The sequence below is a fragment of the Vanellus vanellus genome (assembly GCF_965231255.1).
Source record: "Vanellus vanellus genome assembly, chromosome: 1".
In the NCBI taxonomy this organism is placed as follows: domain Eukaryota; kingdom Metazoa; phylum Chordata; class Aves; order Charadriiformes; family Charadriidae; genus Vanellus; species Vanellus vanellus.
This window is the reverse complement of record NC_138905.1, coordinates 206,733,669-206,746,517: the sequence shown is the minus strand read 5'-3', so window position 1 is coordinate 206,746,517 and position 12,849 is coordinate 206,733,669. Positions and strand designations below refer to the sequence as shown.

Below are 12,849 nucleotides of genomic sequence, written 5' to 3'. Positions count from 1 at the left end.
GAAACATAGAAATGGTTTCTGTGCTAAGACTACGTCCTTTTAAAACTGGTAGATGGCAGTAGAGTCTCTGCTTTGATGTTGTCTATAGATTTACTGAGAGGAGTTCATTAGCTTTTTGTACAAAAATAAAAATTCTTTAATCTGTTCCTTAGTCTTGAAAACACAGCAGTTATCTGACTAGCACAGTTATCTGACTAGCAAAGCTTTTCTGGTTTGTATTCTTAGAACAGTAATCATATTTAGGTCCAAAATGATTGATCCTAGATTTTTTAATTTTTTTTTTTTAATTCAGTGACATAGAATTTCACAATATATTTTTTACTTTATTACTTTCCTTTTTTCGAGTTGTAATACTGTGTATAAAATTTGGTTTTGTTGTATGATTTGTAGGATAGATTGCTTATGAAATAAATACAAGATTTAGATAGAAGCCCGTGTTTATATATTGTATTTGTGAAGTAGCAGTTTTTGCAGTAGCTGTGAATTACTGAAGGCAAGACATTTTCTGCATCTTGTGCATGACTAAAGAACAGAAATAGATTTTGTGTTCCTAGAAATCTGTTTTTCTCAAAGTTCCAGGGAAGGAAAAGTTAAAATCTTGACATTCCTCATTTTTATTTTACCATTAATTTTTATTTTAATTTTCAGGACAAACATGACTTTCTAGGAGTTCCATATGAAGCCACATGGGATCATTCATTGGCTTTATTGCTTTCCATTCTGTTCATTTTCTCTCTTAATTTCTCTAAATATGTGGTTTTTTTACTATAATGTGTTGGTCAATATCATAGCAGCGTATATCCACAGAAACCCATAAAGTATGCAATAGATTAAAAAGCTGAGATGCACAAATTATTTAATAACGAGGTAAATAAGTATTGACGTTTCAAATTTGACTACCCCGCCTTTATTAATGTATGCAATTTATATCTTCCTGTGCTGACAACGCAAAAAAAAATAGTGTATGAATTTTCCTCTAAGAATGGAGAAGATATTCAGTAGCTGTTCTTGTATGTTGTTCACAGTGATTAGATACACTGTTCTCTGCTGAATTTTTTATTTAAATACTGTTATGGTTAGTTGACTTTAGTTAAAACAGGCGGCTTCTGCAAAGACTCAAGGTTCTGAATAATCTTCTCACCCTTCTTTAAAGAGAGCATTGTTGGTGATTGCTTTTATATTTTGATTACCTGTCTTTCCATCCCTCCCATATTTCCGGTGATGGCACTATTTTCCTGCTTTCTGGTAGATTTTTTCACTCTTGTCATTATTCAGAATATTTAGATGTGTGTTTGGACTGGAGTAGCACAATATATAAGAGCTTTTAGTGTATAATGTATTAAAAGAATATGTTGCCATAACAAAGATGAGCATTCAAAGGTTAGGTATTGTGTAAAGTACTCTTATTTTGAATGCCCTGTATTATACAACTATGATTAGATTTTCAGTTTCCTTAGTATTATAAGCACATACCTTGATACCTTTCCAAACTAGAGTGCAGAGGAGATGATTCAACAGACCTAGATGTCTGCCTCTGTGCTAGTCCCTTCTAGTCTCTCTTTGTGGTCATAGAAGTATCGCGTTTAAGACACGATTAATCTCACCCTAGAGTATGTATCCAAAGTTGTTTATAAGTTGACCTGATGGTAACATATATATAGTGCAGTGAGAAGAGCCTGAATTCTTCTTGAATTTTGAAGTTAGGTTTCCAGGAAATGAAAATCCTCATTCCCACAACATAGACCCATCTATCTAAAGTACCTGTGTAAGGAATGTACTTTTCCTATGTACTCAATAGGAGAGCCTTCCGTAAGACAAATTAGCCCACTTAAGATACGTCTATTGATTATGTAGGGAGGCTAAGGGGGTAATCTTTGTAGTTCAAGTAAGTTTTAAGTAAGCTTTAAGTAAGTGCCTAAGGGTAGGTGGGGTGAATTTGTGCTCTGTCTGGTTTAAGTTTGATTTAAGTGACGATGTACAGTGCTCTTCTCTCAACCCAAGAATTATTTTGTCTCCTTAAATACAGATTCCTAGTCATATTCCCTTTGTCAGCTGAATCAAGGTCTCCTTCTAGATACTCATCCAGCCTGTATGCTCATTCCTGTCCTCCCGCCTTACAGAGCCATTTTTGTCTTTCATATGGCCCCCAGGAATGCATTCCTGCTACTCTTCTTTCTTTTAAATCCAGTTCCCCTTCCAACTCCAAACTTGTTTCTCTTGCCTGGAGGTGAAAACAGTTCCGTGGAGTGACTGCAAACATATCACATAACCTGGGACAGTTTTTCTTACATCTGGTAATTCTAATAGGGAAATACATCTCACTCATGGTTTTAGAAAGGTCATTATCACTCTTAACACATTCTTTGTCCCAATCCGTGCATTTGACTGTCTTGTTTTTACAGGACATAAACTGAAACAAGAAAGTTCCAGATTGGATATTAGGGGAAATCTTTTCATTATTAGGACAGTAAAGCAGTGGAACAGGTCATCCAGAAAGGTTGTGCAGTCTCTGTGCTTGGGATTTTTCAAGACCAGGATGGATAAAGCCCTGAGCAACCTGGTCTGATCTCGGAGCTCACCATGCTTCAGGCAGGAGGTTGGACTAAAGACCTCCTGAGGTCCTTCCAACCTGAACTATTCTATGATCCTATAAAAAAATCAATTCCCTTTTCATTTGCATAACATTCAGAAAAAGAGTGATTTGAGAGTACTGAGTAAATCTTCTCTGGGGCTTCAGGTGATTTGAAGTAGCATAGACTGGTCAGCACTATAAGAAACTTCGCTGTGATTTGTGAGAATAAAATGCTTACGGCATTCAAGTTCTAAAATCAAGCCTGTCATCATACTTAAGCAGTAATATGAATAACTATTTTACAATCTCTAAGTCTTTCCTAAATTTGGACAGATTTCATGGATGTAAAAAATGGCACGCAAAAAATTGTCCATCAAATTCACTGTCTCTTAGCAAAAGTTTGGGATGCTGAAACAATGCAAAAATGAGGTCAGCCTGACTGTTTTGACATGTATTTTCCTGTGTTTCTGAAGGTGAATGACTACTCTAGGCTAAAATTTTCAAAAGGTATTCAGGCTGAAAGAGCCGCCAGTACACAAAGTTTCAGCCCAACCCATTAATTTTTAAAAATTAGTCAGTAATGTGCGTGCTGTTGTGGAAACTTTAGTAGTAATTTATGCTACCATCATACCTGTTATATTTGAGAGAAGAAATGGGGTGAACTGGAAAGAGTTAAAGAATTTCTGTGAACATTTGATAAAGGTCATAGTAGTCACAGTACTCTAGAGCACTGAGAGTTAAAACTTGATTTCTTTTGATTCAATGCCTATTTGTGCTTAACTTCAGGTACTCACATCCCAATATCTTTGAGCTACTTTGGTAAAATATACAAAGCAGAAACAGATACAGGTGCACTGAAGAACAAAGATTGAAATAATGGATAGATAGTGCATTTCCTATTTAAATTATATTGACAAAATCTGTAATTAGATAATTAGAAATAGTTAACCCTATACACTAGAGTTAGAAAATACTTTAATTACTTGATCTTGCAGTCGCAACTTCTCAAATTCAACTATATGGAGCTATGTGTTTGTACCTATGAAGGCACTTAAAAAAAGAATACAATACTTAATATTTTCAAAACCACACATTCACAAAGCAATCATAGAAACTTTTTGCAGCTTTATAGTATAAATACGCAAGTTTATATGAAGTATTGCATACTGAATTACTGGTTAAAGTATATCTGATATAAATATTTTATTTCTTTGCAAATGATGGCATGCAACTATCCAAAAACAAATTATAAGAGCCAGAACTATAGCTAAAAGAATAATATCTGGAAGGCACAAATGTGTGTTTATTATCTGTATTGTTTGTCAGAACATTTGCGTGTATGCAGAGTGAAAAGGAGGAAGAATAACAGGAATGATGAAGATACTATGATCAAAACATTACTCAGAGAAAATGATTTTTTGGTAATTTAAACAAGATTCTTTTCTGCTATACACAATAGCTAGAGCACACAAAGAATTGTTAACATTTAAAATTAAGTTATGAGTATGAGAGGATGAAATGGTATTTTCCATAACAGAAACTATACTGAGCAGTGGCTCATATTTTCTTCCCTTTAGCTCCCAGGATACTTGCAGAAGCCCTTCTTGTAGGCTTTTGCACACATTGCTAGTTTCAAACCCAGCTGAGATTTGGCTTTCCTCACTCCATCCTAACACACTTAAGCAATATCTTTATATCCTTCCTGGGTGGTCCATCCCTACTCCCATCTTCTGTGGATTACCTTTTCACATTGGAGATGACGAACTTCCTCTTCACCCATACTGATCTTCTGCCATGCTTGTTCTTTGGCTCGTTTATCACGCTTGCTTCCTGCACATCAGAAAGGACTGTTCTCATGCTTTGAGGAATTTGTTCTTGAAGATTGACCAACTCTCCTGACCCCTTTGCCCTCCAGGGCAGTTGCCCATTGGATCCTGCCAAGAAGATACCTGTCTAAGCTAAAATCTGCTCTCTTGAGGTCCAGGGTTGTGATTCTACGACTTGCTTTGCTCTCTTCTCTCAGGATTTTAAATTCTACAGTCTCATGGTTGGTGCAGCCAAGGCAGCCTTCAACCTTCACATCTTCTACCAGTTCTTCATGGTTTATTAGCAACAGATTCAGTAGAGCACCTCCCGTGATTGGCTAATTGATTGCCTGTATAAAGAAATCGTCTTCAACAAATTTTAGAAATCTGCATTTCTTGCACCCTGTCATATTGCCCCCATGGCAGATAATGGGTTGGTTGAAGTCTCCCATGAGTATGAAGGTCTGTGATTGCTGTTGTCAGAAGGTGGCTTCCTGTACTTTTTTGAGCAAGGAGTCTAGCACACACCTACTAAAGGACCACCCGTGTTGGTCTGTCCTCCGATCTCCGCTTGTAAGCTCTCAGCTGGCTCGTAACCTGTTCCTAGGCAAAGCTCTGTTCACTCCAGTTGCTCCTTTCCCTTGACTGAAACGTCTCCTTGCCTTCCTTTCTGGCAGTTTACTTCAGGCAAGACAAAAGTAAGGCTTTGGTACAGTAAGATGCTTCTTCCGGATATTCATTAGGTATGCATGTACCTTTTTGCAAACCAAGTTGCAGGGTCATGACTAAAGTGCTTTATTATAACAGACTATGACTTTCATCTACTAATAGTAGTTTTTAGGGCTTCGAATTCATTTCACTTTTAATTCCTTAAATATAAAGGAGAAATAAAAATCGTATTTACATCATTTCTGAGTTCTGGAATCACAGAGTATGCATAATTCTCTAGGACAACAGATTATATCGTCATTTCTGAGGGAATTAAGATTTTTTTCAGAATTAACTTTATATTAAGAAGTGAGCTTTCCATGAAAACAAATACTATTTTAGCTTAATTAAAAGTATGTTTTTTCTAAATGTAGGTTTATATGTTATACAGATAGATTTTATATATTTATACTTTATGTATATTTAATTTTTATTTTATGTCTTGTAAGACGTTAATATAAGAATAAAATTGCAGCAAATGTTACAGAAGTTAAAATAATGGTTCTGTGTACTGTCATCTTGTAGTGCTTCATAGTCCCTATCAAAACTAATAAATAAGAAGCTGCTCTTTGCTTCAGCAAAAGAAAATGAAAAACAAAACACTACATCATTGCATATCTTTCAAGAATAAAAAATAAGTCAAAACACAGCAGAAACCACTTGACTTCCTGCCTCATTCTAACAATTAAACAGTCCAGTCCTTCTGAACGATTAATAAGTTTTTTATTACCAAGTTTAGTTCTTTGAAATCAAGTAAAAGAGAGAATTAGTAAGTTGTTCTCTTAGCATGGCTTACAAAAAATGCACTGTGAAAAATAACTAAAATTTAGCTGAAAGAATATACTGAAGAAATTTCATTTCAGTATTCTTTCTTCATAAACGTATACATGTATTTGATCACTTTCTGTGTGGAGTTACAAGGATTGCTAACAGTGAAAAGCCATTGGACCTAATGAACTGGGAGGTCCCCTTCTTTCTGGAAGTTTTGCAGTTCTTTTAATTGCTTGCTTCCTTTGTTTAAACTAAATATGCATTTAAATAATTTGAGGTAGCATGAATATCTCAGTAAGTAAGAGATCTATGGGAGATCAGAATGTATTGATTATAACAGTCTTGGAGTTTTGATGCCTGGTAGGTACTATATGTATTTAGTAACATATTCTGGTTTTTTGTTTCTCTTTTTTTAATTACAGATGAAGCCTAGTTAAAGGTAGAGCTTGAGTTTTGTCTGTAGATTTTGTAGGCTTTTTAATTAATTATACACCTCATTAGTTTTTAAATTATAGTTGAACAAAGACAATGACTGATAAGAAAAATACGGATTTTTTTCATTTCTTTGCTTAATATAAATGAGGCTCTAGTATGTTCTATATTTGGATATGGGTATTGTTTGTTGTTTGAATAGATCATGATTAGTAATTAAGTATGCAGAAAAGTATAGTCCATAGATAAATCGGAGTGTTTTTGCTGTTGTATCACATTTTTCTATGAACGTTTGTTTATCCTTCTTCAACATTTGCATTTGTATTCTCATCACTCAGGTCATTTCACAGCTTCGGATCCTGAGCAGGTCAGTAACTGCTGGCTGCAAATTTGACAGAGAAATATGGTCTACTGAACTCTCGCCTGTTCTCAACCTGTGGAAGAAACTTAATCAGGTAGGAAAGTGGCTAATTTAAAAATACAACTTTTTTTTTTCCCCCGGTAACTGCATTAAAATTAAGGTCTAAGGAATTATCTTGAATATTGAAACATAAGAAGTGAAAAAGTAAATTAAGTGCATTTGAAGTGGGAAGTACAATGTTACATGTTTGTAATTAGCTATGAAGTTTGTATGTGGGAAAACAGGCTTCACTTCTTTCTCGATATGGAGGTGAGACTACACTCATAAGACGAGATTAACATCTTCACAGAATCACAGAATGGTCAGGGTTGGAAGGGACCTCTGGAGATCATCTAGTCCACCCCCCCTGCCAGAGGGGTTACCTACAGCAGGTTGCACAGAACGGCGTCCAGGCAGGTTTTGGATGTCTCCAGAGTGGGAGACTCCACAACCTCTCTGGGCAGCCTGTGCCAGTGCTCTGCCACCCTCAAAGTAAAGAAGTTCCTCCTCATGTTTATATGGAACTTACTATGTTCAAGTTTGTGCCCATTACCTTTTGTCCTATCACTGGGCACCACTGAAAAAAGACTGTTCCCATCCCCCTGGCACCCTCCCTTTAAGTATTTATAAGCATTGATAAGATCCCCCCTCAGTCTTTTTTTCCTCTAGACTAAGACCCAAGTCCCTCAGTCTTTCCTCATAAGAGAGATGTTCCAATCCCCTGATCATCTTTGTAGCCCTTTGCTGGACCTTCTCTGTCCTTCTTGAACCAGGGAGCCCGTCTTGTACGTGTTTCCAAGAAGAACACTAATGTATTTTAGATTTGAATTTAGTCTCTTCATTTTTCTTATATTCACAAGGGAATGTTTAATAATTTTAAATTTTAAATTAAGTTTTTCCTGTATAATATTGAAAGATGGTACTAGCTTTAAATTGAGGTTCATTAAAATCCTTGCTACAATGCTAGCAATATCCAGTATCACTTCCTTTATGTTCCTTTGTTGTTCTGGGTTGGTTCAGTTTGGTGGGGTTTTTTTACATATGTAGTAAAGCTCGATTTCCAACTGTTGAATTCTTATTGTGGGTGTCTGTTTAGCTGTAACGTGTGCGAATTCCCTTTGAAATGCAGATACTATGCATACTTGGGAAGGATCCCTCTCACCTTATGCTAGGTTCCTCCTCGACATTTTTCTTGTTAGTGATAAGTAATAAATCACAGACATTGTAGCCTAAAAACATGTCTTGTACACAACATTAGAATGAGATTTACTCAAATAATGACATATAAAGAATTAACGTGTGGTGCATACTAGGATTTCCCATTACATTTTGAAATCTCATCAAATTCTCATTTCATCCATGCTAAGTGTATGATACATCATATTTTTCTGAAAATAATCTTCTGTTACTAAATAACTTCATGTTGAAGTCTGTGGCCTCTGAACATGGACTGCTGTTAACCAGGTCTGTGCTCCTGTAAGAAAACGCAGTATGTCTTAATGTGACCCCTTCCATTGCATCATACTGACTGGAGTACAGCTTTAGGCCTGCAAACCTTCCTTGCAAGAGCTCAGGTGAAACTGTTGCGTATGTGTATACGTATGCAATCAGAAAATTTGAGGTTTTGATTGTCATGTTTGGAAGACTGGTAAGTGAGGCCGTTTTAAACAGTAAACCAAAACTGCAGTACATTAATACTCATTAACAGCACACTTTGCTGCTGGCTAGTTCTTTATCATTATTAAGCATTAGCACTGCAGATTCAAAGCACTTATTTTTCCCTACTGTCACCCTCAAATCTGAGATCTCCTTTCATATGAGTTTTCAGCGCTGTACCTCTGTTCCTGAACTACAGCCTGGCTGATGCTTAGGTGGGGTTATTTTTCAGGCTGTAGCAGGTACCTTATTCTGTCGCTTGGTTGTCTTTCTTTCATGCTTAATTGTGTCTTCTTGTCTTAAAGCAAAAGCAGTCTAGCCAGTTCTTAATGTTGCCCTTCTTCAGTGACCGGTAGGTGACCATCAGCTTGTTGTTTATAGTTCTCAGGCCTCTCTTCTCAATCTGTGCCCATGCTTTCAAGAAGTCCCATGCTTCAACTTCACATCATAACAGGAGGCACCTGGTACTGAATTCCACTTCAAACAGCAAGCTCTCTTAACAAGCTGATTACGAGTCTGGGATGCCAGTACTGGGGTCTTGCACAGTAAGACCTTGTTAGTGTGGCCCATTCCTAGCAAAAGCAATTTTATTTTTACAGGACCATTGGGTAAAAAATTTGTTACATATTGTTTGCTATGCTTACTGTATTATATCTGAGTTCAAAAAAGCTAATGTAAATTAAATCTTGTGCTTAGTGTGCAGTACTTCTATGGATGCAGGAGGCCTCTGGTTTAGCTACAAAACCAATCTGTTCACAAAGGATTAGCATCAGCCTGACTGATTTGTAACGTCTGGGTAATCTCTGGCTAATCTCTTGCCACTGACCATCCTGCCATTCTTCAGTTTCCTCCTGTGAGTCACCCTGTAGCTTCTCTGGTTCAGAGAACTGACCGGATAGTTTCTTTCCGACTTTTTGATTTCTTGGTTTGAAAATAGAAATTTTTTAGCACACTGTATCTGAGAACTTTCTTTAGAGATGTAAAATGCTGTCTTCGATCAATGCTGTCGCAAGGGCTCAATTTGATTTCCTAAAAATGAAGCTTCTAGCGCTATTTAAGAAACCATCAAATACTCATGGCCTGGCGGGTATTACACAGAATCTGCATGAGACCTGTGATCTGCTGGAGTAGCATCTGGAGGCAGAATGAGACATCTCAAGTGCCAATAGATGCCTGTCTGAATCAAGCTTGTGGTGCCTATCTATTCTTCTGCTTAGTTTTAAATACAGGAAAATGAATTATGCAATATTTATGTGTTCTGTCCTCTCCCAATATTTGTAGAGTCATCATATGCATCTGTTTGACCTACATTTTTACTGCTCATAATATCCTAAAAAAAATCCTATGCTGTCTTGAACTTTCTTTGATTTTCTAATATTTTTATACTATTAGCAGATTAATTTCTTTATCTTTCAAAGATCACCTTTAGAATAAGATGGTCTATGACCCTGTGTAGGGCTTTTTTGGGGGGACATTTTCTTGAGTGTTTCAAAAAATTTAAATAATAATGTCCTTTATCAAAACTAGTTTTCGTAGTCTGTTCAACAAGTACTTGTTTTAAGCTTTGAAAATATCTAGGCATTTTTAAAAGTTCCATATACATTGCATACAGTTCTACATTCTAATTCTTTATTGATAGCTCAATGAAGGTATCATGTTTGTTTTCAGAACTTCTAAATAAAGACCTGGGAGTTGGAATGAAGAAAATAGTTGAATTGCTGCTTAAGTTAACAACCATATGTTATTTTATTTATGTATGAATAGGCACAGAATATGATAAAATTATTTCCCAGGTAGGAAGGAGTAAAATCACAAGCACTATCTATTCCTGAAGTCTGTATAATTTTTTTCCCCCTCAATTTTGGAAGAGTTTACATTTAGGTGCAGACACTTTATTATAGAATAATAAAGTCATAGAATGGTTTGGGTTGGAAGGGACCTTTAAAGATATCTAGTCCAATCCCCCTGCCATAGGCAGGGACTTCTTTCACTAGATTTGATTGCTCAAAGCCCCGTCCAACCTGACCTTGAACAATTCCAGGGATGGGGCCTCCACACCTTCTCTGGACAATCTGTCCCAGTGTCTCACCATCCTCATTGTAAAAAATATCTTCCTTATATCCAGTCTAAATATATCGTCTTTTAGTTTAAAATCATCTCCCCTTGTCCTGTCAGTACAGGCCCTGGTAAAATGTCTTCTTCTGTCTTTCTTATAAGTCCCCTTTACATATTGAAAGGCCACAACAAGGTCTTCCCAGAGCCTTCTCTTCTCCAGGCTGAGCAACCTCAACTCTCTTAGCCTTTCTCCACAGGAGAGGTGCCCCAGCCCTCTGATGTTTTTCATGGCCCTCCTCTGGACCAGCTGGGATACAGTAGTCCAGGTGGGGTTTCACCAGAGTGGAATAGAGGGGCAGAATAACCTCCCTTGACCTGCTGGCCATGCTTCTTTTGATGCAGCCCAGGATACAGTTGGCCTCCTGGGCTGCAAGTGCACAAATACAAGCGAATACAGGCTCAGCGGAGAATGGATCGAGAGCAGCCCTGAGGGGAAGGACCTGGGGGTGCCGATTGATGAAAAGCTCAACATGAGCCAGCAATGTGCGATCGCAGCCCAGAAGGCCAACCGTATTCTGGGCTACAACAGAAGTGTGGCCAGCAGGTCAAAGGAGGTGATTCTGCCCCTCTACTCCACTCTCATGAGACCCCACCTGGAGTAGTGCATCCAGATCTGGAGCCCCCAGCGTAAGAAGGACATGGACCCGCTGGATCGTGTCCAGAGAAGAGCCACAAAGATGATTTGAGGGCTGGAGCACCTCTCCTGTGAGGAGAGGCTGAGTGAGTTGGGGCTGTTCAGCCTGGAGAAGGCTCCAGGGAGATCTTATTGCGGCCTTCCCGTACCTAAAGGGGGCCTACAGGAGAGCTGGGGAAGGACTTTTTACTAGGGCATGTAGTGATAGGACGAGGGGGAATGGCTTTAAACTGGAAGAAGGGAGATCTAGATTAGATCTTAGGAAGAATTTTTTCACTTTGAGGGTAGTGAGGCACTGGAACAGGTTACCCAGGGAAGTTGTGGATGCTCCACCCCTGGAGGTGTTTAAGGCCAGGCTGGATGGGGCTTTGAGCAACCTGGTCTAATGGGAGGTGTCCCTGCGCATGGAACTTGGTGGTCTTTAAGGTCCCTTCCAACCTAAACCATGCTATGATTCTATGATTGCCGGCTCATGTCCAATTTTTCATCCACCAGTATCCCCAAGTCCTTCTCTGGAAGGCTGCTCTCAATCCTTTCATCCCCCAACCTGTACTGATATTGGGGATTGTCCTTACCCAGGTGCAGGGACCTTGCATTTGACCTTGTTGAACTTCGTGAGGTGGTGGTTGTTGTTGTTATTATTACCACTACCACCTTCTTTTATCTTTTGGGTAGAGACAGTAGTAAAGTAAACGCAGATGGGATAGATGCTGACAATATCTTCCATTTTATTTACAAGAAGCAAATATTAGTCTCTACCTGTCAAATGTACTTATCACTAAGGCTTGCTGGAAATAATGGTCAAATATCTGTTTCAAACTACTGAAACTCAGGAAGTGCCCGGTATAGATCTGAATTGAATCTAGCTAATCTATTTATAAAGTCAAAGCTGTTTTTAAAATCAGCTACATTTTATTCCAGAGGCAAAAAGCGTTCAGAAGCTTGTTAATATGTAGACAAAGATTAAGTATGTTTTTAAACATTTTTATTCCAGTGCTGAGTATGTAAATGAAGGATTAACTCAGAAAGGATTATCTTACAAATACCTTGAAAATAGTTATTGTACATCTAAGTGCTGATGGTTCTGAAGCATAGCAAAATTTACCACTTGACATAAGTTTGTCCTGTGCAATTTATATTGGAATAATTGATCATAATCTTTAAGGGTGGACATATTTTTATCTGTACACCCTCAATACCATATGGTGATCAATTTTGTGCTCTGTAACCTAGTGTCCCAAGTTTAGATAAAATAATAGGCAGCATTTGACTGGGTATTTCTCTGGACCGAACATCAGTGTTTCATCATATAAAAATGAGGCTAAATAATTTGGAGTATCTAATACAGCTAAATTGACAGAATGTCTATGGAATGTATGTAGTCAGTGAATTTCAGAAATCAGTGATAAAACAAAAAAAATTACCTAATATTGGCCAACTTTTCACAAATCTGTAAACGGACTATTTAACTTCTTAGTGATGTGCCAACTGAAGAATTATACCACATTAAAGTGTTTAAAATAATACTTGAATTTTTTCATGAGTGCAAATTGTAATCTCTCAGTCAGTAGTATTGAGTGCAGCTAACAGAGGCAGCAATGGCACGCGGCAGTTGGCACAGCAGTTTGTGCAGAAGACCAACAGCTTTGCTTAGTAGCGGATACACCTTCTCAGCAACGGTAGTGACATGCCATGGGGCACAGTCCCCATCTGCTGTTGGAGCAATGGACTCTAAGTTGAGAACTTTGACTCAGAC

General features: G+C 37.7%; 1 protein-coding gene across 1 annotated transcript in view; it reads left to right on the top strand.

Moving 5' to 3' along the window:
- DYNC2H1 (dynein cytoplasmic 2 heavy chain 1) overlaps window positions 1–12,849 on the top strand; it is a gene marked incomplete at its 5' end in the record, with an annotated part of 191,497 nt that overhangs the window by 139,157 nt on the left and 39,491 nt on the right. Inside the window, one exon of the mRNA XM_082483473.1 lies at window positions 6,627–6,743. Coding sequence (XP_082339599.1) covers window positions 6,627–6,743 — 117 coding nt within the window. The remainder of the gene's footprint in view (window positions 1–6,626; window positions 6,744–12,849) is intronic.